Source organism: Fusarium sambucinum, chromosome I, assembly GCF_050947815.1.
Source record: "Fusarium sambucinum isolate potato_lamoka chromosome I, whole genome shotgun sequence".
In the NCBI taxonomy this organism is placed as follows: domain Eukaryota; kingdom Fungi; phylum Ascomycota; class Sordariomycetes; order Hypocreales; family Nectriaceae; genus Fusarium; species Fusarium sambucinum.
This window is the reverse complement of record NC_139294.1, coordinates 4,798,669-4,825,565: the sequence shown is the minus strand read 5'-3', so window position 1 is coordinate 4,825,565 and position 26,897 is coordinate 4,798,669. Positions and strand designations below refer to the sequence as shown.

Here is a 26,897-nt window from a genome sequence, read left to right as displayed (position 1 = left end):
TCTATCCATCTTAATGTTTGAATTCATTAAGAATCGTTGGCAGGACCTCCGTGAGGAGCATCCGCGCCTTGATGCGGTAGCTACAAAGGTTTGGATGGTAGTTCCGCCCATCAACTTCATCACCATTCACTACGCCTATTTTATTTTCGGCTCACTCATATTCTCTGTCATTTTCTGGGGATCGAGTCATCCAAGTCAAAGCATTCCCTATATCGATTGTCTGTTCCTCGTCGTGTCCTCCTTTTGTGACACAGGCCTAAACACAGTTAATCTTTCCGAACTCACAACATGGCAGCAGGTTCTGCTATATATTCTGTTTATCCTCGGAAGTGCACTTTGGGTCTCGTTTTGGACTGTTATGGCACGAAAACATGCCTTTGAGAAACGGTTTGAGGACATTGTCAGGACAGAACGAGAGGCGAGGAAGCGACGCGCTGCATTGAGGCGCTCCAAACCACTTGGGAAATTTCTCTCATTCGACAAGTACAAAACATCACCTGCATCTACAGGAACCTCTAGTATTCTACCAGGCCTGGGCACCAAACAGAAAAGCGTGACCGAGAAAACCGACACAAACACAAACGATCTATTTACCACGACTAAGCCTATACGCCGAGCAGTGACAGCTCCCGAGGACTCTATATCCTCCGACTCCGATGACAATGATAGCAACAGAACACACGTGGCAGCATCATCGCGCATACCTCCTCCAACTTCTAGTTCCGGTGATCATATACAGTTTGCTGATAACTTATCACCTCGAAGTGGCGGCAGAGACAGTATCTCTATTTACCGACGGAATGACGATAATGAACTCGGCCGACATCCTTCAGCAGCATCTGTAGCCGATAGCGACGAATCAGAAGACTTTCTCTTACACTGGAAGAAGATTCTTGGCAGCCACAACACAAGCAAGAGAGGACAGTTCTACGACCTTTCGTCCGATGAGCGTGAAGCCTTGGGTGGCTGCGAGTACCGTGCGCTCAAGGTTATGTCCGTCACTGTCCCCCTTTACGGCTTTGCATGGCAGGCCATATGCGGCATTGCCTTGGGTGCTTGGATAAACAACAACCGGCCGTCCGCGGCGACGGTGAATGGCCAGAATCCTTGGTGGAGTGGTATCTTCCTTTCTGCTTCGGCGTTCAACAATGCAGGCATGTCACTCAATGACGCAGGCATGTCTGCTTTCCAAGATGGTTATTTCGTCTTGATTGTGGTGGGTATCCTGATATTGGCTGGCAATACAGCCTATCCTCTACTTCTGAGATTTTCCCTCTGGTGCAGTCTCCGAGTGTTACAATTGACGACTCAGCCCAAGACACTTGGGCCATGGAAGGAGACCATTGAATTCATTCTTAAGTACCCCCGTCGAGTTTACACGACCCTTTTCCCATCGGGTGCAACCTGGTGGCTGTTCCTTGTTATTTTTGTCATCAACACAATTGACTGGGTGGCTTTCGAAGTTTTGAACATCGGTAATAAGGTCGTGGAGAGCATGCCTGTGTCTGACCGCATCATTGCTGGATGGTTCCAAGCAATCGGTAAGTGACAAGTCCCTGCATAACTGGATATTGTTAACAACCGTGTCAAGCTGTTCGCGCTGCTGGCTTCGCTGTTGTCTCCATTGGAAGTCTTTACCCTGCTGTCCAACTGTTGTACATGATCATGATGTACGTCTCCGTGTATCCCGTTTCGATCACGATGCGTCACTCCAATGTTTATGAAGAGCGATCCCTCGGCATCTACGAGGATGACCCGCAAGCCTTGGAAGCAGAGAACGGAACTGGCCATCTTCCCCCAATCTCAGAAGTGCCAGAAAAACCGGCGCTGCGACGAAGAGTCACAGCTGCAGCCCAGAAAACAGTAAAGAAATCCATGACCTTCCATGGTGTTGGTGTGCGGCCTCCGCCTAAAGGACCGGACGACAATTCTCGTATTTCATTCATTGCCCAGCAGATGCGTGGACAGCTTGCGCACGATCTGTGGTGGCTTATTCTCCCGGTCCTTATCATTATGATTATCGAAACCGACAACTTTATCGAACAGCCTCTTGCTTACAGTATCTTCAACGTGCTGTTTGAGGTTATTTCTGCTTATGGATGTGTTGGATTGTCTGTTGGAGCCCCAGGTCAAAGCTACAGCCTGGCAGGAGGCATGCATACGGGCAGCAAATTCGTACTTTGTTTGGTCATTCTTCGAGGTCGGCACCGCGGTCTACCTGTTGCGTTGGACAAGGCTGTCCGGCTACCAGGAGAGAAGCTGGCTCGTGAAGAGGAAGAAGACTCGAAAATTAGAAGAACAAACACAATGTTCAGGATGGCCAGTCGAGAAAACAGGGCGGTTTAGGTTTACACATAGAATGGATATGATCTAGGCGTTCAAGGATTTGAACTACAATAGATTTGAGCTAGACAGTCGAGTTGGAAGCCCAAAATGTAAGGATCTATACATAATGATTCAGTAAAACTGTCTTTGCATAGTTCAATCGTCAAATTAATTTCCTATCCAAAGAATAGCTGTTTCTGTTTGGGATCCGGCGCCTTTGACTTTCCCCTCTTCTTATCTATCGTCCTTGGCCTTTTGCTTTCTGGTGTCGGGTCACGCCTTATTGATGGGCCATCCGCCTGGATAGCCTCGCGAATCGTCTGCCTCGACAAGCAATGGTCGATGTGTTCATTGAATTGGCGTTCATTGGCGGTTTGCGGCCTACTGCATATAGGGCAATCCCACCATTGCTCTTCGACAACATCCGCTTTGGGGGGATTAGGGGCAATCTCCTTACCATGTCTGCGACCTGGCGACTGTTCAGGAGTGTCCTGGTTACTGGAAGAACCTCCAAGAAGACCATCTACGTCGTCAAGTTGAATATCGGCTTCTGGCCATTGTTCCCATTCACCATCGTCGCTTGCCTTCCTTTTCAGGGTTCCTTCCGCTTTCTGCTCTTCGGAATCTGTACGTCGAGGCTTGAAGCCAAAGAAAGCCATAGTGTCGGGCTTCTTTGTTTTGACGAGATGCGTGCAACGCAGACCCATTAATCGCAGCCGCATACCGGGCATATCTTGCTCCAGCTTAGTGAGAATAGGGAGGGCATAATTATATAGGTCATCAGCGAGCCATATGGCCCTAGGAAGGACGGCCTGGCGGGTGAAAACTTCAAAAGTATGGAGTTTCACCTTGAGGCATAGGGTTCGACCTTTGCATTCAGCACGCTTCATATCCTGTTCTAAATCTTCGGCTGTGGAGCGTAGCTTTTCTCGAAGTTGTGTTGGATCAGACATGTCGCGGAACGTGCTCTCAGTACCAACACTCTTGCGCTCGTATTCTTCCGCGGGTTGGATTTTGGTACGGCCAAGTCCCAGATAGCATGTGAACAGAAATTCGGAAGTTTTTTCGCCAAAGAGCGGGTTCAAGTATTGTCGATGCTCGTAAAGATTACCACAAGTCTTGATGCCGATTTCTAAAAGTTCTCTTTCAAGCACTCGGCCTATGCCATTCACTTTCCGCGTTGGAAGGTCACGCATAAAAGCCAAGATAGTAGGCCGGTCGCTGGGTAAAACGTACTGTCCGTTGGGCTTGTTCATATTTGAGCAAATTTTTGCAAGTTTTGCATTGGCCGCAATACCGGCAGAGACAGTGATGTTTGTCTTTTGATGAACTTCTCTCCTCATCTGTTCGACAACTTCTGCTGGACCCATTTGATGTTCCTGGCAATACTCTGTGATGTTCAGGTATGCCTCATCGATTGAAGCACTCTCGAAGCGCGGGTCGTAGTTGACAAGAACTTCCCGAACTTCATGCGCTTTGGCGGTGTACTTTTGAAAGTTGGGTTTGAGGAGGATCAAGTTCGGACATAGCTTCTTGGCTACGAAGCCAGCCATACCTGACCGGCAACCAAACTTGCGGGCAACATAATTGCATGTAGTCAAGACACCACCTCCAACAGCAAACGGTAGATCCTTTATCTCAGGGCGATCGAGCTGCTCAACCGCTGCATAAAAGGCGTCGCAATCAACATGTACTATATGCTGGGTTAGGTCACGAGTAAGCTCAAGTTCGGCAATGAGACGATCAGCGTTGCGCAAGTCGCGGGTAAGGTCTCTTTTCTCCAATTGGGTCTTGCGAGCAATGATTTGCTCGATCTTTTGGGTTAGGGTCTTGTCTCTTTCTTCCTCTCGATTGAAGAATTTGGAGCCTTTTGATGCATTATAGATGATTTCAGAAACCTACATAATTCGTCTTAGTAATAGTCCAGCACCCAAATGCGAGGTCTCCATACCTTGGTTTGATCAACCTTATCCTGCCCTGCCTTGAGGAGAGACGGTCCTAGAAGGGAATACTTGAGTGTTTTGAGGGTACCGTCTTCGACGTTCTCAGACACAACTTCGCTGACGTCTTTGGTCTCTTTCTCAGTCACTGTGGTTTCCTTTACAGTTCGGAATGGAGGCTGCTCCTCCGGAAGATCAGTCGCTACCATATCAAGGAATCAGTAGTGGTGTATTTGTATCATGGACAGGGACTATCGAAGGCATCATGGCCCATACGGATGTCGTCGCGTCTGAGTGCCCAGGAGTGACGTGACGAGGGGCCTCAAAAAACCAGGACGCGTTCTAGGGGCACGAGATCATGTGACTGGCACAGATACAGACAGGTACGTATCTGACAGCTTTGACTCGCTTCAGGAGCTGTCTGTGTCTAGCAGGGGGCGCTATTTTGGAAATGGGGCATCTTCAACAACACCAAGGATCCTCCGCTCTCGATTGGCTAACCGATGTGCTTCCCCTCCCCAAGAACAGGTGGTTAAGCGCCGACACTGACAACTTACATGCATTATGTCGTCTCTTGGAAACACAAAAGTCGATCAGTCGCTCTGTAGCCGGCGAGTCAAATAACGCCCAGCATGAGGGTTGGAGGTGGAAAGGGAGGGTACAAAAGCCCAAGAAACCCGCAAGTTGTGGGATCTTTTATCGTGCGTCTCTTTTTCCTCGTACGAGTGTCTTGACTCTGTGACTGTTTGCTTCTGAACGATTGAGACTCTTAGAGACAAGTCATTAAAATGGCAACGCGACAAGGAGAGGAGAATGTTGCGACACTGTGAGTTGCGACGCCGAAGCTTGCCGAGCTTACAATTGCTGACTCGCATTCTCCATCAAGTTTTGCAGACATTCATTACTTTTATGGTCCAGAGCACGTAAAGCCCAGGCATCACAGGTTCGACAAGGGCTCTTATGTCTATCTCTTTGAGAATGCGAACGAGCGCCGATGTCGCATCGAGATTGCCAACCAGCCTGGTACTGAAGATCAGGATGCTCTCGAAGGATGTAAGGCTTTAACTGACAATAAAGATATAAAGTGAAGGATTCTGACAACACAATCTGCAGATCTCGACCAAGCACACGTTCGATATTCCTATAAGCAACACTGCGCCGTTACCTTAACCGGTCCTGAAGCTGTTGCTGACCAAAACGAATGGCACTTACCGACATATGATCCTCATAATCAAAACAAATACCACTACCAACTCCACTCACTCGAAATCTACTTTTGGACGCAGCAAGATGCGCTCCAGTTTGTTAATGGCGTCCGGAGAGTTGTTCCACCCTCACACGTTGAGGTCTTGGACGAACCAGGCCCGCCTCCTCAACCTGCGCCTATGAGCGCCGTGGTTCAGCAACTGGAAAGCGTTGCCATCTCAGATCCTCAATACGGATCTGCCGCTCCGAGCTTTGCGCCTCCTCCTACTGCCCCTGCCCCGGCCCCGGCCCCGGCTCTATCCTCCGAAGCCCCATCGGCCCCGGCCAGTTTTATCCCGATGGCTTATAACCCGGCCGCTCCAGCAGCTCCGGAGACAATCCAGCATCGAGAAAAGACACCCCCTCCGGACGAGGACCCTCTTAACCCGCTTGCGGTAGCTGTTGCATACGATTATCACAAGCAGCCCTTCACACCGGGTATGCCACCGCCGTCTCAATTCCCTCCTGGAGGCGTCACAAGCCCAGGGTTGCCTCCACCGCAGTTCGGTCAGCACCCTGGACTCCAAAGAGCTGCCACAATGCCTGCTCAAGCGCTGGGAAGTCCATACGGCGCAACCTTCCCCGGCTCGCCTGGATTTGTATCTCCGCCACCACCTCCGCAAACTCAACCTCCAGCACAGGCGCAACCTCACGCGCAACCGACACCACCTGCGACTAACCCAGGACTGCCTCCACCACCACCAGGAGGCTTTGCGCAGTACACATACACTCAGCAACAGCAGCAGGCATCTACCCAAGCAGGATCAGAATACAACATTCATCAGCAACTCTATCGCCCTACGCAAACAGAACTGGCAAACTCAGAAATACACGGCTTTCAGCCCAAAACGTCGGAGCCACGAGGTAAACTCGAGGAGAATGCGGGACGTTTGGAACGTGGTGTAACGGGCATGTTGAGAAAGTTTGAGAAGAAGTTTGGATAGATGGCCGTGCAAGGGAGTTTAGGTTATTGCATTTAATCTTAATTATCATAATTAATTTCATGATACCGTTTCATCATTTGTTTTGTATGGCTTGTTTCAAGTGTACGGGTTCACCCGTTCAGAAATTATAACGCCATACCTACCTATACTGAAGCTCTCTGAACAGGAGCCTAACAAAGTACTTAGGAGTGAATTAAGAATTATGGTTATAGTCGAGAAAACTAAAGAAGAGAGACGAAGGCAGTTGTGGGAAGGGTTGGTTGTCACGGAATAGCCGACAAGGTGCATCGATTAAGAGAATACACAGACTTTAGTCAACCCCTGCAAAGCCTCTAAAGCAAACATTGAGGAATAATGCAATCACATTGTGGCCATAGCTTCCGAATAATGTCTGGACCAACAAATGAAACAATGCTACCAACGATTGATCAATGGATCAAACAAAGCATCAGATTCTTTCTCGGATATCCGACATTCCACAATGCTTAGGATAAGGACCAGGACCAGGACAAGGACCAGTGTCATCATGATTGCGCCAGAAAGGCCAGCTAAAAGGTGCGGGGAGGCTGAGTTCGACCGGGGGTTAGACACAGTCAGTTAGAGATCATCCCAGCCAAGCCACCAGCCACGCCACAACCTTGAAATGTCAGCTTCAGGAACGTAGCTGTTTTTGTTGATCTCTTGTCTAGTGAGAGTCGTTGGTATCGAGTGGATACATAAAATTCAGTAGTCGCAAGTTTTACGCGGCGAGCATCATGAAACGTAACTTGGTGGATGAACCAAGACCAAGATCAAGTTTTAGAAAGAGGCATTCTCCGTTCTATGTAAAGACACCTCAATGATTGACAGTAGAGTATGCCTCGTGCCCCCGCAGATCTGAGGGATTGCGCAACATGATGCTTATTCTGTTGGCGATGGAGCTACGCTGTCAGTTGTGGGACTTATCACAACGGTTAGATAAAGAGAAGAACGGGTTCCTGGTCTGCACCAGCCACAATGTCTTCTCGTTTTATCAATGATCACCCTTGAAGAGGTCATTTGGTTCAGATTCGATAGATACCCGTGAGATGTCTCTGAGGTATGGGGCAGTAAGCAGAGGCTAATAAGATGCCAGAGCCCAGAGGTCAGAGCTTGGCCCTAATGGAGGGAACCAGTGGAAGGAAGTTCACGTAGTCGCTTAGCTGATGTCACCATCTAACGGCCTGACAAGTCATGATTGCCCAGCAGTCACAGTCATTGATGTAGAGGGTAACCCTTGATCTGATAGCACACGAGGAATTGGCCTTCGTCATCTCTTGATCTCAAGACGATTTGCTACATGTATTAACCATCTTGTTTTGTTTATTATTCTTTTTTATCACTCTTTTATCTTTGAAACACACAGGCGCGTATTAAAGAGTCCTGAAGGAAAAAGGACCCCGAAAGATCCCTGTTGGCTCCAACTCAGACTCAGCCCTGGGCCAAGTCGATGGGACACCCGTCCCAATCCAGTCCAATCCAATCCAATCCAATCCGACCAACCTCGCGAGGAGGCGCGAGGAGGAGGAGCGCCCGACATATCGCGGCTGTGCTGTGCTGCATTTGCGCTGCGCTTTTCCTGGAATTGGAGACAAGACTTTTCTTCTTTCTATCTTCCCTGTGGTTTTGCTTCTTCCATCAAACGTTGATTTAGAAATATCGTCATCCTGCCCCGTTACTCAAGCTTGTATGCAAAACCCTGTATGTACTCCCGTCTCGTATCAACATACAGACTACGTCTCCAACTCGGGCGTGCTTTTCCGTGGTTTCCGTTCCTTCCTCCAACACCCTCTCGTCTTTTAACCTAAAATTGCTATTGCAAGACGCTTCTACCAGTGCTTGAAAGTAAAGCTCGAATCAAAATGCACTTGAACGCTCCAATACCGCGTGGCCGGAAGCCCGGGGGCTTATTACAACGCCGGCAATCACCGGGAGCCGGTCAGAATATGGTATTCGTTGTAAGTTTGATCGAGCGACGCTGGCCCAACACATCTCTAACAGCTATTCCCCAATACATAGATTCTCGGTAGTCTCGCTGCTATAGTCTTGGCAGGGACCTTGGTTATATGCATAAGAAAGTCCCGTGCAGACAAGAAGAAGCTCAAGGGCACACAAGAGGCAAATAAGGGAGGTATTCTTAAGTGGCTGTATAGAAGGAAAGGGCATTATTCACAGACACCAAGCGAAGACGGCGGGGAAAGCGCGAGGCAGTCACATCAGCTTGATTCCAATCCCCCGTCAACGAGCAACCGACAAAATCGCAACAACGCCCGCAATAACAACAATAACAACAACGGCGGCAGCAGCAATAACGCCGGCGCGACCATCGATAGAAACACCTCGGTCCGCTCAGTGCTTACTTTACCCGCATACCGACAGAGTGCTAACCACAACGAGCAAGTCTTGGGGAGAGAGGGCGAGCGAGATGGCGTTGACGTTATCATCGACTTGCCAACTGCAGAAGCAGAGGAGGAAGCACGAAATGAAGAGATGGAGACAATGTACCAGATAAGATTGGCTAGAAGACAGGCCATTGCGGAGCGAGAGGAGCGAAGAGAACGTCGCAGAGAGGCACGGCTTCGAAACGACTATCGCGAGCTGGAAGCCATCAGAGCCGAAACCCGGGCTGCGAATGAGGACAACACCATTAGTGAACTACGAACGACTGTGGACCACCTTAAAGACAACCGACAGAGATCCGTATCAAGTGTGTCATACGCAGACGTGGGCGTTGCACGTCACGATGGAACGAGGATCAGAGCCAATAGTACAGAGAGCGAACGTGTTGGTTTGCTATCTGATGCTGCGAGTATGCAATCAGGACACCAACGCGGGCGAAGCTTTAGTTCTGCCGCTAGCCACGACGACGATTTTTCGAGTCTTGCGCCTGCGCGCTCACAGGGAGCTTCTATCCGATCAGGCAGCGCAGATGGTAGAGCTGGCTCAAGCCCTGAACTGGTAGAAGCAGATCTTGGTGACGAAGCCATGCCTCCCCCAGAGTACGAAGACATACCGCTTAACGACGACCGATCTTCAATTCACGGCCCCCCGCCCAACTATCCTGGTCCTGAGCAGTCTGCACCACAGGGAACGCAGCAAACTGCAGAGCAAGATCTGGGATCGGATTGGCAAATGGCTGACGCACCAGCCACTAGCAGACACCACAGCAACAGTTCTCGCAACGGTGAAGGCAACGGCGAAGCTCCGCAACTACCAAGCTTAAGCATACCGAAATTGCCGGAAATCGTTATTGAACCCTCGAGCGCACACCCGCGAGATGGCGAACGGACACCACAGCGATGATATATATATGGAAGCCTTTCTCTTTTAGCAGCGTCTTGTTTTATCCCTTTTCGAGCATGGAGTTTGGTATGGCTTGGATTTTGTTTACTACCAGTGACGTCTGGTTCGTCAGCCTTGATTGAGTTTAAGCTTCAGCGGCAGTACATGTCTCTTTATACTTTATGAATTGCGTTCATTGCACTGTGTTGTTTCTGTCAGTGGATGTCCAGTGCTGGCATGTGATGAGGAGCCACCGTGCGCCTTTGCAGCGATAGAAAGCTACATTCTGACATGCGTTTGGGGTTATCATGTGGCGATGATCTTGATAGTGTGTTCTCGTCTGGCCATTGCGAGTTAGTCGTAAGTCTCGAGACAGGTTTCAGAGCCGTATCAGCTTTAGAGCTGGTCTGGGTATGAGATTTGCACGAGAAGTCGTTCCATGATAACGAGAGGGTGGATAATCATGGTTAAGCGAAGCTCAGATAATACACAGTAAGCAGCTTAGTGCAACAGCTGTTGTTGGTTGCTTGTAAGATCCACAGGAACGGTGAATGATTTATGCAAACGTGTACTGATGTCGGTGAGAGATCTTGACTATCGGTAGAACGAGTTTGCCTAGGTACGATATAATGCGAGATGAGAGCAGAACGAAAGCGGATGATACGGATATATCGATCAAGTTAGGATGACGAATGCAGGAAACATCCACCTGCTGTAAGAGTTTATTTTACGTTGTCTAGGTAGCAAATACTGGATAAATTGAGACATTGGCTTATCAAATCGTTAGCTAAGGTGAAATGGGACCGAACGAGAAGGAGGATTGTTGATTGTCAATAGCCGCGCGCGCAGTCGGAGTAAACCGAGTGAAAGACTGTCCCCGCAATGTTTTGTCAGGCTCGTGTAATAATAGCTAAGCATCATCTCCTAGGTAAGCACTTATCAGCCTTGACTCAGCAGAAAAAATGGTGGGTGACCTGTATGCAATTTGTACCGTGGATGATGGAAGTGGGGCAGCGTCAAGGAACTTGGTTTCTCTTTTTTTGTTCCATTCGACAACGATTAAGTTTGACGGGGAGATTTATGTATCAATAGAATCGAATTGCTTTTGTACTTGATTAAAAGAAATAAAGCCAAACAAATTATGATATATCAATTGGAATTATAGCTTCTGTGTTAAAACTAAAAATAAGAATTGAGCTTATTTACCTAAGCGCATAAGGAAGACAATTCCCGTATCATGATTCAGTGACATGATACAACCTGAGCTTCACCTCCACTTTTTCCCACCTGCCACCCAAGCTCTCTCTTGCAGTTCGATCTGCTAATGTATGTATCTTTTCTTAATGGAGATTCCGGAACTGGCAACATGGTAGAGTTGCACCAATGATATCATGACCGACCGGTTCACTTCCTATTCAAACTAACACGGATACGTACCTACAGTGGATATCGAAGACGGTCCTCCATGTAGAAGCTTCTATCCCCAGGTCCGGGCTAAAAGCTCACAAGGTCCCCTCTAGCTATAAGACGAGCTCCCCTCGTCTGTGTTCCTATCTCTTTTCTCTCTGTTCTATCCTCATCAAACTACTTGTATTTGCTTCCTTACTTTGATACCCTCAAGATACCTAAATCATTCACAATGGCTCCCAAGATCGCTATCGTCTACGTATGTTTACCCCTCCAACTTGTTGTTCCCAGCCCCGCCATCGTTGTCTATACATGATATACTCCGTTACTCATGTGAGACGTTGGACTTTGCCATACACTGCAGTGATATTTTTCATAAAGAATTTCTGTTGTGTTCCCTACTCAAATCACCATCAGTCAACCAAAGACCAGTCACTAACATCATCCCCAGTACTCCATGTACGGCCACATCAAGCAGTTGGCCGAGGCTGAGAAGGCCGGTATTGAGAAGGCTGGCGGTACCGCCGACCTCTTCCAGGTCCCAGAGACCCTCCCCGAGGACGTCCTCGCCAAGATGCACGCTCCTCCCAAATACACCGACGTTCCTACCCTCGACGACCCTTCCATCCTTGAGGGCTACGATGCCTTCCTCCTTGGTATCCCCACCCGCTACGGAAACTTCCCCGCCCAGTGGAAGGCTTTCTGGGACAAGACCGGCAAGCAGTGGGCTTCCGGTGGTTTCTGGGGCAAGATGGCCGGTATCTTCGTCTCTACCGCCTCCCAGGGTGGTGGTCAGGAGACCACTGCTCAGAACGCCATCTCTACCCTCACCCACCACGGCATCATCTACGTTCCCTTCGGTTACGCCAAGGCTTTCGGTACCCTGACTGACCTCTCCGAGGTTCGTGGTGGTAGCGCTTGGGGTGCCGGTACCTTCGCTGGTGGTGATGGTTCCCGTCAACCCTCGGCCAAGGAGCTCGAGCTTGCTCAGGTCCAGGGAGAGTACTTCTACCAGACCGTTGCCAAGTTCTCTGGTTGACTGCATGGCAGCAGCCAAGCCAAGGCTGCGCCACCGGTGTCCGAGAACACCAAGCCTGCTGAGGCTGAGAAAGATGTTGCACCAAAGACGGACAACAAGGGACCACAAGAGCTCAAGGAAGTCAAAGAGGGTCCCTGCGGCCTGCCCGCCAAGTGTGTTGTTCAATAGATGAATTCAACGATAATGCAATGCGATGCTTAGAATCAATACAAACATGTTAATCATTCATTTAAAACGCTGACTGTGATGCGCTGTTGATGTGCCAAATCATACATGACTAGACTCCGCGAGCTGATGCTGATCAATCCGACTGCAAGATCATTCCCAAACCAAATCAGAGTAACTAAACTCGAACAACCCGTCCACTGTGTCCTTTGTCAGGATATAAAGCCTCTCTCCACAATCGAGGCTTTTCAGTTCAGAACTGATACTTCGCTCTGGCAGAGTCGAAACCAAATTGGTGAGAAGAATATGCAAATACTTCGAATTCGGTGGGGTCGTTGGCATTAACACATAGATACCACCTGGCGCAACCTGCTTTTAGAAAGCTTTAAGAACCTGGATCTGATACTCCAATGTATGGAAGCCACTGTCGATAATAATTTCGAATTCTTCTTCCAACTTGTCTGCCTCGACACCATGATAAGAACCGTGCTGGTGGAACGCGAGCAGGAGCCGTCGCCTCCCATATGTAGACCAGGTTGTCGAAGGCTTCCGGATCAAAACGGCCTTAGGGACGTGCAACTGAATCTGTGCAAATCGAATTGCTCTCGATCGCATAAAGTTCGCTCGTTTGGGGCAAATATTCTTGCCATGCTATGTATAAATTTCTGATTGTGGGGGTCTATTGTTACTTGTTAGCCAACAAAACATATGCGCATAGAAACGAAGCAATTACCCGACGGCAGCCCATTCCGAGCTCAAGCACTCTAAGAGGGGGGTCTTGATTGAGTTGAATGTACTGTTTGACACTAATTCGTGGTTTCTGATGGTGGTTTCATCAACCCTATACTTGCGAGCAATACTTGCAAAGTCAGACGTGATGTTCAACGGAGCCATCGTGAAGCTTCTTCCTGTGGTTGCCATTGCGGGCGGTATTGTACGGTATGGTACCTCAGCGTGCAGGGCCGGACGATCATTGATTGGCATTTGCTCGAAGCTGGAGACTGCGTACATGGCGATGACCAGCACCACCACTTTGATACATGCCTAGAGCAAGCTGTGGTACAATTGGCCAACATCCCTACGTAGTATCCGAGGCATGATGTTATGGATTCTTGGAAGAGTTGGAAATAATGGCAAAGATATGGCGCCGTTCGTGATGATGTGAGTAATGCGGCGATTGAATGTGATGCAGTGAAGCGATATGAAGTTATGGTGTGCTGGTGATTAAAGGTCCAAGTTTTTCGAAAGGGGGACGGGATATGGATAAGTGTTTATTAGGGAATACCTACCTCCTACTAAGGTAGGTTAGTACTATCCATGGCTTGATAATTCATTTCACATTTTTACTGGCAGGTCTTGATAAGTTAATAGCCAAGGCAGGCCGTACAGGTAGGTACAGTATACCTAGGTAGCCGCATCCAGCGTGGGCGGTTCTTTCCATGTCCACAATATGGGAATAACAGTTTGGCTTCTAAATAGAGGAAAGATCAAGATAGAGAATAAAGCATATTTCCAGTAGTGCCATCCAACCTTTCACAACATTAGCTCATATTTCCGTGCAAAACTCATCTCTAGATATCAATCTTTGCCCTCTATTTTTGGAAAAGATTTGTTCTTGACCCCTGTGGGTTGTCCTGCAGTTCACCGTCGTAAACTTTTGCTCGCTCATCTCGGACAGGTCCTGCCATTTGAATTTCTCCTCGGTAAATCTCAATGACGTTTACCAGCGGAAGGATGAGAAGAAGCATGGAGAGAAGCTGCCCGAAGCTCCAGTCAGTCTCGCCCTGATCTTTCAGCTCGATCGATGGGTTGCCAAATGCCTGGGACAGCAGAATAATTCGAATAGCGGCGCCAATGGCGATGGCTGTCATCAATATCAACCCAGCAATCTGTATAGCCTTGTAGAATCGCTGCTGTTTGCTGTGTAGATACCAGGTAGCCAGACCGAAGACGATGCAATTTCCGGCAATAACGACGATTGTCCCAACATAAGACAGCCCAGCCATCGACGCAGCTCCTTGACCATCAACTTTCCAAACACATGAGACTGGCAGAGTCTTATCATCCAACCCTTTCGAAACGCCCTCGAGAACAAAGACACCAGAGACACAAGACAGCGCCAAGTTGACGAACATGAGGAACTGTCGCATCCATCGAATTACCCAATCGCGGCGGTAATCTTGCTTAAGGGCTAGCAGTGTTGTGTTGTGGGTCGCCATGGAAAGAAGCGACAGCATCCATATGAGAAAGAAATGGTACGGCACGAGACTGTTCATCTTGGCGAGCCCAACACTCTGGATACCAATTCCCTGCATAATCTGAGAGTCGCTGTAGCCGTTGAGTAGCTTCCGTCGGATGACAGACTCCTTGCCTCGCATCTCCGCGAAGATGACACTACTCGACAAAATGACGGCAAGCAACGCAGTAATCATGAAGGACAATAGGATCTGTTGAGTTCTGTTAGCTTCCTGCACCTCTCCGGTTTCTCAAGTTCAAACATACACCAGCACCTGCGACGCCCGCGTCGCTGGCTATGGGAGCGGTCGCGTTTCGATCGCAGTTGGCCTCTTCAAACAACGCCATGATGAAAACAAAAACAAATTTAATGAACGTCTGGTATATGCAGAGAATGGACGGAAGGCATCACCAAAAGGCAGAAGTCAAATCAAGGGTTCAAAGAATGACTGGGACACAAAGGAATTAGTATTATGACGTTTAAGCGCGGAACCCCTGGCCGTGGTGGTTCCTGAAACAGGGTCTTTGTCGGGATCTACGGGTGAGATTGCGGAGTCACTGGATGGCATTCCAAGTTGGCATTGAGGCTGTGTTGAAGAAGTTTGGGCCAAATCCTGCCAGCGCATAATCAGACGCACCCTCTTCGTGTGTGGCATGGCATTGGCATTGCTCAATGATGCTTGATTGCCACAAAGAGCAGTGTCCAGCCGTTTCGCATAGGCAGGCTTTGCTTCAGTCATCACTATCCAGCAAACATGGGAGACTTATCATACAGTCCCCAACGTGATGGCCTTAGCAATTGCTTTTCACCTCAAATACACAATTGTCCATCCCAGATCAAACTACCAGTGAAACACACGATTTTGCTAATTTTCTCAGATCGATTGACATGTCCAATCTCCTTGGCCCCGCATGGAGTAGATTTGGTTCACCAAAGTGGCACTAGGAAATGAAACAATTGACGATCAGCATCAATTCTGTTCTACTAGCTAAAGCCAAATAAGCATCTTCTGTATATGGCTGTTTAGGGATACCATAATTCCTTACTTAGCTAGTGGATAGCAGACAAATTGGCCTCCTAAGTCATAGGGTACAAAAATAATTAGTCTAAAGACTATAGGCTAAGGAGCATAAGCTAACCTACTAATTTCGTCTTTTATGCTCCTCGCGACCAATTTCTACGATACCCCGATGCTCACCCATTCTCATCAAATTGAGATGGATGGCATCAAGCATTTTCCACGATATCGATGGCTAAAAAAACATGATGGCCATTTTTGCTTGACTATGAACGGTTTTGAATCAGCCCATTTGTATTTATACTCACCAGGCGTGCCCACGAGGCCTGGCTTTAATCACCAGATACACCTGTCACATCAGTCAACGGAAAGGCAACCAACGGACTCGACCTTTATGCAGGGTTTCAAATCGGGACACCATTCAGCGCCAGGCGCTGATCAAGAAAACAACTGAACTACAGTCTGTTAACAATCTGTTGGCAACGTATAAAATTTGACTCCGACAAGCAGGCCCTAAAAGGATATCTTTCCAAACATGCCTTGCCCTTTCGTACATGCTATTTGCTCACAGGCGAGCGCAGCGGCACAGGTGCGCTTGTAAGGGGAAGGACGGGATGTTTGGTTGTTTTCAGTGTCTGGTATCCTGGGAGAAAGTACCTAGATTCTTGAAAAGTCGTTGACTTTGACCTGCTTACATCTTATCTCGAAATACCATTTGCGATAGTTGAGGCACGGAATGGCGCGAAAAGAGATAACGACCTTGCAAGAATTATCTCGTGCGAAGCAACACGCCTACTTTGTGGTCCAACCCAGTCAAACTGCGAGATGGCGAATGGCGCTCACTGAAGGTCCTCCTTCGTATGAGCTTCGTACCCACATTACTGGGCAGAGAGAGAACAACTTGTCGTATGCACAGGCCGTTATTTTCAGTTCTCTTCAACAGGAGTCGAGAGGTAACTCGGGCCAGAGTGAGTTGTGGCTGGCATAAAGTGATCTATCAAACAAGCAAAGTCGATGCTTGATCCCAGTATGCAGCACATATTCGACAGTCGGATTTGCGGTGCGAAGGCAATGATCTGCGGGTTTTTGGGTTGTCATTATGGCAAGCGACTGAAGGATTGTAGGCGAGACTCCCAAAATTACGACTTGCAGGGAAGAGTGTGATTCTCACCGTGTGTTTGACGCACCCGCAGGTGAGCAAGGCTTCAATGGTACTAGCTGGACCCGACAGTTTGGTATCGTGGTGATAGTGCTGCAATGCCCACATGAGCCTTCCATTCACATGACAGAGAGGCTCAGACGGGGACACTTTCCGCTGCAGCTATGTGGGCGGTTGCCAATCAAAGACTTGGACAGGATTCGGCCGCCCACCCAACCTAATCGTTTTCTCATCTCTCGTCGCTCCGGCCCTCCTTTGTTGTTTGGCTTCGCTTGTCGCTTCGCCTATTCTTCTTTGATCAGGGCCAAACCGATTTCTGCAACACGACTGAATCGCCTTGTTAGACAATCACGTATAGAGGTGTCGACTGGGTTCATTCGGCCAGACAACAGCGAAATTGGGTGAGATATGGTTTACAATATGTTGGGCCATGCGCATCATGCACCTTTTCTGCAACCCGCATGCCTAGTTTCCTTGCAGAAAGTGGCTTGCTTCAGCTCACGCATTTGAGACAAGCAAACATAAAGGCGGATCCGACATCTCAGTCCATGTGGAAACCATCTTGGCTGGGGCAATGGTTGATATTCCTTCCAACACTGATCGACGGCCAACGGTGTTGGGAGGTAATGATAATGGAAGCGAAGGGAAAGGTTACTTGTGCCCAACGGACGGACGGACTGCCTTGCCTGTCCCAGTCTTGAAGGAACCAACAGCTACATAGTTGAAATGATACTGGCTAGGTCAAGGGCACACTAGATCATCCTTGCCCCTCAACTTATGTCGGCCATGTGCGGGTGTTGTAGTAGTTTGTTTGCTCTTGGAGGCATGCATGCTTTAGACTGGTATAAGAACGGAAGGATGCCATACACTCCTTTGCCCCTTCTCTGTTCTTGGCTGGTCACTTATACAAACCGCATCGCTTCACAGAATTATCGAGATTATCCGCACTCCCATCAACAATCATTTCATCCATCATGCTTTTAATGCCCAGGCATCATGCTGGCCTAATTGGCCCAGCATTTGGTCTTGAAATGGACCGTTTCTCGTATCAAACTCGAGAATGTTCCACGAGTCGGCCAATCTGGCAACTTAGGCCCTCGCCTGTCGCCAGCGTTTCAATGATAGAGCGTCTTCCCACAGAAGTTAGGAATATCATCTTATCCCATTTGGACTATCAGTCTCTGATCTTCCTTTCTATGGCGAACCGACACTTTCATCGCTCAGTAATCCCTCAGCGAATAGCAAGTCCGCTGGACAAGTTTTCATTCATTATGAGAGCGGCGAAGGACTTTCCACAGCATCGGCCTAGCGAGAAAAGAAATAAACACCAACCAGGAAACTCCGAATGCTACTATTGCTTCCGTGTCAGAGCTCCGGAGCACTTCGACGTTCTCCAAGCTACAATAGCATATTTCGACCCAGAAGGCCGAGCTGTATCGGGTCGGTTTCCCAGGTCCGAGGACAAGCCTGCGAAGCTGCGTCGATTCTGTATTGAATGTGGGATCAGGACAGGACTTCATCAACCTTCTGATTGTCTTGAAACAAAGACGGGTCAGAACCTCTGGGTCTGTAGTTGTCCAAGAGTGTGGCAGAAACCCGAATGCTTGCGTTGCCCCGACTGTTCTTCCACATGTCCGTTGCGACCAAAGAAGAAGTGGTAGTGACTTGGCCAGCTAGTTGTTGTCTGTGCATTATCGCATTAGGGCATCTGGGCGATGTAGACACTTGGGAGACACGGTTATGCATGTCTATGAAGACTCCAACCATGAACCGGACGAATCTGGCGGCTTGTTGAAGAAGCACGGGTGCTAGTTTGGCCATGGATGGAGGAGTAATGATATCTGTATTGGAACCATTGAATGGGTTAATTATTGAGGTACCAGTTAACAAATTTAATTCAATCTGCTTTCCCACTGACGTAAAGTGATTATATAAGGGCTTAAGTTTATATTTAAATATAACATTATAAAGATATAAAGAGTAATTCGGAATATTTTCAGATTATAAAATAGTGCAGTTCTATAATCTTAATGAGTATAATATTGCCGATTGTATGCTCACCTCTAACCGGCGGTTCAACAATCAGTATCATCTTTTTCCTTAGCTATATACTATTGTTCAAGAGGTTAGTTACATCAGGAGTGGAAGCTATATATCATCATATCAGCTTGCATAACCTTAGATAGGAACTATATCGCTCAAGTCTCACTCTTCTCCTTTACATATAGGGTTTAGGCCAGCCGATACAAGTTATCATATAGAGTATAGCGAAAGACCAAAAGTTTCGCAAGCAAGGATAATCAGGGAGGCTAGGTTTGGCATGCTTTGTTAATTGTTTTACAGCTATTTGCTAGACAGTAGCATTTGTCAGAATCAATATTCCATTATAATATTATATATAGATCGCTGTTGTTAAACTAGTCTCAACTATTGTACAGTCGCTCGATACGATCGTGAATCACAGTCGCCGTCAAGGGTGCTATAAAGGCCGATCAAGACTCAGCAGCCAGGTAATAACCCCCTTTCTTTTCTGCACCATCATCCATGCAATCATCTCTTACAGTCATCCCATGAAGCTTTCGGGTATCTATTAGTGTCGTCATTATTGCTTAACATCTTAGAGCTGATCAAGATGGACGAAAGAGATGAACCTCCTCCTGAAGAGCCGGTTCTTACTCCGGTCTTAGCGACCGTGGCAATCAACGATATTCTGCCTCTTGATCTCCTGCTAGATGCGCAGTCGAAAGAGGACTGTAATCACATTATTGCTGATGGCAATCAGGAGACAAAGGTGCAAACTCCATTCTAATCAACTCCAACGACAATTAACCAACTCTCACAGTCCTCTAACAATCAACAAAAGCTAGAAGTTTCAACCGAGATTGCCTTACACGAAGTTACAACTATCCGACAAAGTGAATTGCTCGGACATCAAATTTCTGCTTCACTCGATACAGTTGTGGTTGAATATGGTGGGACTTCGGGATCTGACCTTGACTCTACTTCCGATCTGGAGTTCTCTTCCGACGATGAGGACTGTGAGCACGCGACAACCGAGGAGTAAGATTACTTCTTATTAGCATGGTAATAGAGAAACTAACTTGCCTTCCTTAGTTTTATTCGCAAAGTTATAAACTGCCGCATCTCCCCTAATAAGAATGGTATTGATACTTGCGACCTTGGAGCTGGCGACATGGATACTCCTGATGCCCATCAGTCCAGTCACACGAAAATAGCTTCGCTACCCCTAAAGCCCACCGAAACAACTTTCGTCATCTTTGAGAACGAATACTTTCAAGTTAAACGATCGCCACTTGCAGGCTGGGGCGCTTTTGCGGTTCGAGAGCTCAAGGAGGGAGATCAGATCCTCGTGGAAAAGCCACTCTTCACAGCTACCAACCTTACACTCTTTGACGGATTCGCCAGCTTGACCAAGCCGCTGCGTGATGTTGCTTACAGTCTCCACGCCAACAGCAACTTCAAAGAAGGTCATCCAGTGGAATTACTGATCTGGAAGACGAACGCGTGAGTTGAGTAATGAGTATTGAGTGCGGGTTATACATATGCTAATCCAACTACTAGCTTCTCAACCCCCAACCCCTTGTCAGGTAACTACGACAACGCAGGTCTGTTCCCGATTGCATCTCGATTTAATCACGCCTGCGAGCCGATCAACAGCGTCAAATGGCATTACAGCGACATTAACGACATTCTCGAGATGACAGTACAAGCCGAAAGTGTCCAAGCTGGCCAGGAACTTACCATTTCGTACGACGCACTGAGTCCAGTAGCACTGTACGACCGATATGGTTTCCAGTGTAGTTGCGGCGGATGTCAAGGAGTCTCGGACCAGGAATTGGCAGAGAGGGAGGAGTATCAGTGGTACATCTAGGTGCTCAACCTGCTTTTTGTATCACGGGGGAGTTACTGCTTTGGGCAGTCTTAATACGCTGGCTTGAATTATAAATTACCTTTCTAGTTAGACCTATGATAACCGGCCGAAGATGCGCTTTAGCTTCCGTGAAGTAATATTTGCTAGTATTCAAGACTTAGAGAAAGCTATATCGCTTTTAACTTCTACAAGATACTACTGGCCCCTTCTTAATTTAGTCTTATAATTGCTGGTAATACTTAGTATTCCCTTGAACTATTAACAACTACTGTGAAATATAATGATTGCAGACAGTCTTATAATATTAAGACTACTTCAGTTTTTAGGCAATACAGTACACACTATCGTTAAAATAAGCATTATATCGACTATTCTATATATAAAAGAAAGTAATAGGTATCATTTTAGCAGATTATATTAATCTTTATCTAATGTCTGTCCTAAACGCCATGCCATGCAACCAACATCCATTAATTCTAACCCTGACAGCCTCTAATCCCAGTATCGAATCTCACCATCCATACCCGCTGTAACTACCTTGCTCGTCTCTTGAGGGTGCCACTTGACGCTGGTGATAGCCTGGTTACCAGCCTTGAGCTTATGGTACATCTTGCATGTCTTCCAGTCCCAGAAGCATACGTAACCGCCAGAGTCACCTGAAGCAAGAAACTGTCCGTCGGGACTGCAGTCCAGGTCGATACCCAGACCGGCATTGTTATGGCCGCGGTAGCTCTTCTTTCTATTTTGACGGAACTTGTCGTTTGCACCATAGACCAAGATCTGGTTGTCAGAGCTTTGGTATGCGACATATTTACCACTTGGGTGAGGAGCCGCGCGGGTCATGGGATACATATCTGGCTCAGCGATGTACTTGATTGGGACGGGAATGCCGTAATCCCAGGCTCGGAGAGACTTGTCATCCGAAGTTGTCATGAAGCGTCGGTTGTCATCGACAAAGGTAATGGTGTTGATAGCCGCCAAGTGATGATCATACTCTTGCACAACTTCCTTGGTTCGGATATCGAACTGGACAATCTTCTTGTCCGACATACCAGCCAGAAACTCGTTGGCGTGTTCGGGGCCAGGGTTGAACTTGATAACGTGGGGAGTCTTGCCAGTTGTGAACTTGTTGACACATACACCTGTCTCTGTATCCCAAAGCTTGATCATGCGATCATATGATGAAGATAAGAATTGAGTGCCTGATGTGTTGAAGCAAATATCCGACAAAGCCTTTGAATGGCCGTGGTAGGTTCGTAGTAGTTCCCGGTCGTGGTACAAATCGAATATCTTGACGGTGGTATCGGCGCTGGCTGATAGAAGCAAATGTCCTGAAGTAGGGAAGAACTGTAGCGCAGTAACCGCCTTGTTGTGGTTCTTCCAAGAATGAATTTGCTTCTTTGGGATGTAATTGGTAACGCTTCCCACTTCCTTTCGAAGGTCGATATCCAGGTCCTGAGGAACGTGCATATAAGTTCTGCCTTGGTAGTCGGTTTCGGCAGACCCGTGGAACTCGGTTCTCTCGTCTCCCATCTTTTCCGCCTCTTTTCGTTGTTCTAGCGCCTTGGTTGGTGCCTTGACAACTGTGCCACTCTCCACGACCTCTTCCTCCTCTTCCACAATCTCATATTCTTCATCGCTCGCCAGTTCCTCATCCTCTGCCACGATCTCGTACTCGGCCTTCTTGTATCGCGCCCAGGGCCCAACGTAGGAACCGGGGCCTTCCGCAATGATTGCGCTGCCCTTGTCTTCACGTCCAGCTCGTATTCTCGCCGCTTCCGCTTTCATTTCTGCGTTTGTCTGATACTGCCGCTCGGGTCCACCTTGTCCGCCTTGTCGCTCGATAGCACGGTGTTTGCTTCGGAATGTGTGTTCGCTCAAGAAGGTCTCCTCTGCATGTCCAGTTGGGACGCTCTTGCGCTTCAAAGTATTGCTCTCGTCCTTGAACGGGTTCAGAGGGCCGGCCTTAGGACGCGACAGGTCTTCGGCTGTAAAAGGCACCACAGCGTGATCGGGTTCAGCTTGCTCCCGAACAATGAGCGCATCCTGAGGCGCCATATTTGGCGGATACTCCCCAAAATCCGCCATGATGGATTTAGTGAAGAAAACGCAAGACCTGAGCCAAGGATAGAAGATCAATAGGGAGAAGCCGGGCAAGTCGACTGACAGCTTGTTGTCTTGCTACTTCTTAGGTTGTGTTGAAGGAAGAAGAAGTGTGCTGTATTGTTCTTATATTAGGTATGTAAGAATAAGGTTGCTTTAAGCCTTATTGTTTAAAACTGAAAGTTAAACATTATCGCAGCGCGGCTGGGAACTGAATTCCAAATATTAAAGGTCACGTGACCATGGTCGCATACCTAGCCCATGAGCGAGCGGCTTCGCAGGTTACCCAAGTTTGAAAGCGGGATTCGAGGAAATCTATATACAATATCTAACCAACATTTATTTATACTTTAAAACGGTATACAAGTTATGTCAGACTCTTATCCTTTCATTTAATAATGGCTGCCGAAACATGGTAGTATGTAAAATTCACAAGCTGTCTCAAAGCATAAGAACTGACTATTTTTATTCGGTCATTAATCAATTATCTCACTGGCTGTACGCTGAAGGAGGACGGATAAGACCACCGAATCGGGTGATGCCTCAGTCTCCAACAGAACATGCCATGCACCGCCTTCGTCAAGTAATAAACCAGAGCGCCAGCTGGCATGATACCAGGATATATACGCCAAGCCCGTCTCTTTATTAAAAAAAAAACCCCGTCATCATTCTATACCATACCATCTTCCACTCGTTATGTGCTGCCGTGGCAGATTCATATCTTCTCGTCGCGTGACTGATCGACTCGGCCCTGGGTGTCAGCCGAGTTCGACTAGCTGGATAAACATTGCGATCTCTTCTATCTGACGTAGACAATGCCTAACATCGGGAATAATCGGATCACGGCTCGGTTAAGAGAGTAACCACTTAGGAAGACTCGTCTCGGATAAGGGCAACAATCATGCTGTAGAGGTAGAAGAAGAACATGATCAAGTGGAAGCCCAGCTTGAAGAAAGATTCCTGTTTCGGATTAATACTGTGCTTTTGCATGTCCAGAGCTGTTTTCGTACCTTCTTGTGGACGTTAAGCTTGCGGAAGATCTCAGTCGCATCGAGGAGGTGAGTGTTGTCAACGATCCTAATTTTTATCAGTATTTCGTCCCGAGTTTTAAGACCAGGCAACTTACTTCTTGACGTTCCAGCCAAGGAGAGGCAGGTTGAGAATAAGAGGCACCCAGTATCCGTTGATAAGGAAGAGGAATGTCAAGAAACCGTGTACGGCAGCCTCTGGGATGATGTAGGTGTTGAGTCGGTTGCAGAGGTCAATGGGGTTAATGTAGTCACTGTAATTGGACGATCAGCCTTCATCCCATGTGGCACTTCAGATATGCGCATCTGGGGCGCAAAGTTTGACCATCGAGGCAGTGTGGGAAAGGGCCGCTGCAAACATACCATTCCAAGTCACTGTACATAATAGTGAAAAAGACCTGCAAAAAGAGGTTGACGGCGTTGATAAGCACCGACAGCAGGAACAACCAAGCTTCTCCGGACATCATCTTGGGCTAAAGTTTGTACGGACGACGTTGTTGTAGGTGGGTGGTCGAGTCAAGTTGGGAATGACGATGTTAGTCGAGGACAAGGACAGCTAGCTGTTTGTCAAGCAAGCTCTGTCACAAGCTGGAAGTTGAGAGTCTGGCGAAGCGCGAAGCGAGGGATGATAAGCCTCGGGGGAAGAGTTGAATCGCGAGTGGATAGCTTCTGATATCGACAGTGCCTTGCAGAGAAGGGATTCAGATGTCAGAACGTGAGGGGAATACTGTAGTGAAGAGGAGAAATCTTGGTGGCGGGCAATGGATGGGGATTATGGTGGTAGTGTAGTGGCAGCGGTGGTGACTTCTGGTGGAGATGGTGGTGGGGAGAGACCTGGAGAGGTTAGGTACAGCATTAGGCTTAGGCAGGTTTAAAGCTAGCAGCGATGATGGAAGCGGCGACGAGCTCACAGGGCACAACTTTTGAATTGGGAACAGCTAAAAAAAAATCTCCAAATCCCCTGTAGATAAATTGATCTGGCAAGTCCTACCGGATCCCCTGCACTGGAAACGCCCTTGACGGCGGATGGCGTGGCCAATGGACGCCTGCATGTGGCTGAGAGCCATCCATCTCTGTGCTTCGAAACTTGACAGCAAATGCCATTTGCGTCACTCCACAGATACCTTAGTAGCAACTACCAAAACCCGTGCCCGGAGAACTTGTACTGTGACCCTGATGATGTAACGAAGGATGATCTACCTTTAGGTAGTATCTACTAATGTAGCTGGCTTGATAAGATAAACAAGCAAGACTACCATCGCGGGTTGGGGGGTTTTTCGACATGCCTAGATGACAATTTAAGGCTGTCGGCTGGCTATCAAAGGTACCTACATATAGCATGTCAGAATTCAATGTAATATATAGGTACTGCTAATAGCCGGTCGACAGCCTTATTTTATCATCTACATATGTTTAAAAAAAAAAAAAAAAAACCCCTCTTCCCCTATGGTAGGTAGGTACCTAATATCACAGCTTCACATGCGTATTACGACTAGACTTGGATAATGGGATGCCAATAATGCATGTCCAAACTCTTTCATATTTATAATAAATATATCAATCTGGTTCTAAACCTCGCCGCTCGCCTTGAATGCACCACTGTCATCATCATTTTCGTTCAACCCGCTCATCATCTCCAAACTCCTATGTCAACCTGACAATGCGAAAACATTTCTTCTTCAGTGGAAGCTTTTTATGATACTCTACGCCTTTGCATCACCATTCTCAGTGCTGGGCATCGGTAGAGCACCGCCGGGAGAGTTCTCCTGTCGCGCTGTGAGAATCTCGACACCATCTTCCGTGACGAGAAGAGTATGCTCTGTAATTCATGTTAGCTCGCATCGCTTCCACACACCCAAAGCTCAACTTACCAAACTGAGCAGTCATCTTGCCGTCAATGGTGGTGCTGGTCCAGTTATCGGGCCAGGTAATGTCTCGGTACTTTCCTAGAGCGATCATAGGCTCAATAGTGAAAGTCATGCCAGGCTTGCACTCGCCGACGGTCTTGTTCTTGGCGTAGTGAGGAACGTTAGGAGGACAGTGGAAAAGCTTGCCAACACCATGGCCACAGTATGTTCGGATAACACTACAGTTTTGCTTCTTGGCGTGCTTCTCGATAATGTTGCCGAACTCTCGGATCAATGTGCCGGGCTTCACAGCCTTGATAGACTCGTCCAGGCATTGTCGGGCTGTTTCAACTACGCGAACAGTATCGGGATCAGCCTTGGCCTTGTCACCAATGTAGTAGGTCTCGTTCAAATCGGCGTGGTATCCCTCATGATACAAAGAAACATCAATGTTGAGAATATCGCCGTCGAGGAGAACACGTTGATCGGGAATGCCGTGGCAGATGACTTCGTTGACGGATGTGCAGCAAGACTTGGGGAAGTTGTTGTAGTTCAAAGGAGAGGGATAAGACTATACTGATCAGTATTTGCAAGGCGACACAGATAGCTGGAACCAAAGCCAAGTATTCTAAAATACATACGTTTCTTTCAATGCAGGCCTTGTGGACAATCTCGTCGATGTAGTCGGTGGTTACGCCAGGCTTGGCAGCGGCAGCGGCAATGTCGAGGACCTCTCGCGCAAGTCTGCAGCTCTTTCGCATAGCATCCTGGCCCGCCTTGTCGAGAATTTCGATCTTGTTACGGTTGGTGAGAGAGCGGCTGTACCTAGGGTTGCCGTCTTGCCACCACACGGGGTGAGGGATCGATTGAGGCAGGGTTCGGTGCGGCGACAGAGGGTAGACGGGTCGCAGAGAGCCAGAGTAGGGAAAGTTGGGGAATGGGTTATAGTAACCGGTAGCTGAGTCTGGTGAGATTGCTTTCGGAGCTTTAAGGTGGTGGAGGATATTACTTTGCGATTTGTGCATTGTTTTGTGGATGCCCTGCGATATTGTCAGCTGTGTTCTTGTCGCATACAGTCCAGTTTGACGACGTACCCAGTTACGCTTGAAGCACTCCTGAGAACAGAAGAAGCTGTCCTTGATTCCGAGCTTCAGGCAAGTCGGGCACTGTAGCGATCCGGCATCGTTGGAGCAGTCGGCGCCCATGCACTGTTTGGCGGGGGTATCAGCAGCCATCGTCGTGTTGGTGT

General features: G+C 48.0%; 10 protein-coding genes across 10 annotated transcripts; 5 read left to right on the top strand and 5 right to left on the bottom strand.

The window, feature by feature from the left end:
• Positions 1-13: 13 nt before the first annotated feature.
• On the top strand, positions 14-2,346 carry FSST1_004273 (cation transport protein-domain-containing protein; the record flags this gene model as incomplete). The annotated part of the gene is made up of 2 exons (XM_083230431.1): positions 14-1,541; positions 1,592-2,346. The coding sequence occupies 2 exons, from the start codon at positions 14-16 to the stop codon at positions 2,344-2,346; spliced, it is 2,283 nt and encodes a 760-aa protein (XP_083087703.1).
• A 155-nt stretch (positions 2,347-2,501) lies between these two features.
• FSST1_004272 (uncharacterized protein) lies at positions 2,502-4,474 on the bottom strand (the record flags this gene model as incomplete). Its single annotated transcript, XM_083230430.1, has 2 exons — positions 2,502-4,223; positions 4,277-4,474. The coding sequence occupies 2 exons, from the start codon at positions 4,472-4,474 to the stop codon at positions 2,502-2,504; spliced, it is 1,920 nt and encodes a 639-aa protein (XP_083087702.1).
• Positions 4,475-5,053: 579 nt separating this feature from the next.
• Positions 5,054-6,454, top strand: FSST1_004271 (uncharacterized protein; the record flags this gene model as incomplete). The annotated part of the gene is made up of 3 exons (XM_083230429.1): positions 5,054-5,091; positions 5,152-5,318; positions 5,379-6,454. The coding sequence occupies 3 exons, from the start codon at positions 5,054-5,056 to the stop codon at positions 6,452-6,454; spliced, it is 1,281 nt and encodes a 426-aa protein (XP_083087701.1).
• Positions 6,455-8,334: 1,880 nt separating this feature from the next.
• Positions 8,335-9,775, top strand: FSST1_004270 (uncharacterized protein; the record flags this gene model as incomplete). Its single annotated transcript, XM_083230427.1, has 2 exons — positions 8,335-8,430; positions 8,492-9,775. The coding sequence occupies 2 exons, from the start codon at positions 8,335-8,337 to the stop codon at positions 9,773-9,775; spliced, it is 1,380 nt and encodes a 459-aa protein (XP_083087700.1).
• Positions 9,776-11,393: 1,618 nt separating this feature from the next.
• On the top strand, positions 11,394-12,368 carry FSST1_004269 (flavo protein-like protein; the record flags this gene model as incomplete). The annotated part of the gene is made up of 3 exons (XM_083230426.1): positions 11,394-11,420; positions 11,613-12,163; positions 12,212-12,368. 3 exons carry the CDS (start codon positions 11,394-11,396, stop codon positions 12,366-12,368), a joined length of 735 nt encoding a protein of 244 aa, XP_083087699.1.
• Positions 12,369-13,957: 1,589 nt separating this feature from the next.
• On the bottom strand, positions 13,958-14,948 carry FSST1_004268 (uncharacterized protein; the record flags this gene model as incomplete). Its single annotated transcript, XM_083230425.1, has 2 exons — positions 13,958-14,812; positions 14,868-14,948. The coding sequence occupies 2 exons, from the start codon at positions 14,946-14,948 to the stop codon at positions 13,958-13,960; spliced, it is 936 nt and encodes a 311-aa protein (XP_083087698.1).
• Positions 14,949-19,410: 4,462 nt separating this feature from the next.
• On the top strand, positions 19,411-20,670 carry FSST1_004267 (SET domain-containing protein; the record flags this gene model as incomplete). The annotated part of the gene is made up of 4 exons (XM_083230424.1): positions 19,411-19,569; positions 19,621-19,838; positions 19,893-20,303; positions 20,361-20,670. The coding sequence occupies 4 exons, from the start codon at positions 19,411-19,413 to the stop codon at positions 20,668-20,670; spliced, it is 1,098 nt and encodes a 365-aa protein (XP_083087697.1).
• A 492-nt stretch (positions 20,671-21,162) lies between these two features.
• On the bottom strand, positions 21,163-22,758 carry FSST1_004266 (WD40-repeat-containing domain protein; the record flags this gene model as incomplete). Its single annotated transcript, XM_083230423.1, has 1 exon — positions 21,163-22,758. One exon carries the CDS (start codon positions 22,756-22,758, stop codon positions 21,163-21,165), a length of 1,596 nt encoding a protein of 531 aa, XP_083087696.1.
• Positions 22,759-23,640: 882 nt separating this feature from the next.
• Positions 23,641-24,268, bottom strand: FSST1_004265 (cornichon family protein; the record flags this gene model as incomplete). Its single annotated transcript, XM_083230422.1, has 4 exons — positions 23,641-23,733; positions 23,784-23,850; positions 23,900-24,055; positions 24,165-24,268. 4 exons carry the CDS (start codon positions 24,266-24,268, stop codon positions 23,641-23,643), a joined length of 420 nt encoding a protein of 139 aa, XP_083087695.1.
• A 1,236-nt stretch (positions 24,269-25,504) lies between these two features.
• Positions 25,505-26,883, bottom strand: FSST1_004264 (methionine aminopeptidase MAP1; the record flags this gene model as incomplete). The annotated part of the gene is made up of 4 exons (XM_083230421.1): positions 25,505-25,620; positions 25,673-26,219; positions 26,290-26,688; positions 26,743-26,883. 4 exons carry the CDS (start codon positions 26,881-26,883, stop codon positions 25,505-25,507), a joined length of 1,203 nt encoding a protein of 400 aa, XP_083087694.1.
• Positions 26,884-26,897: the final 14 nt, after the last annotated feature.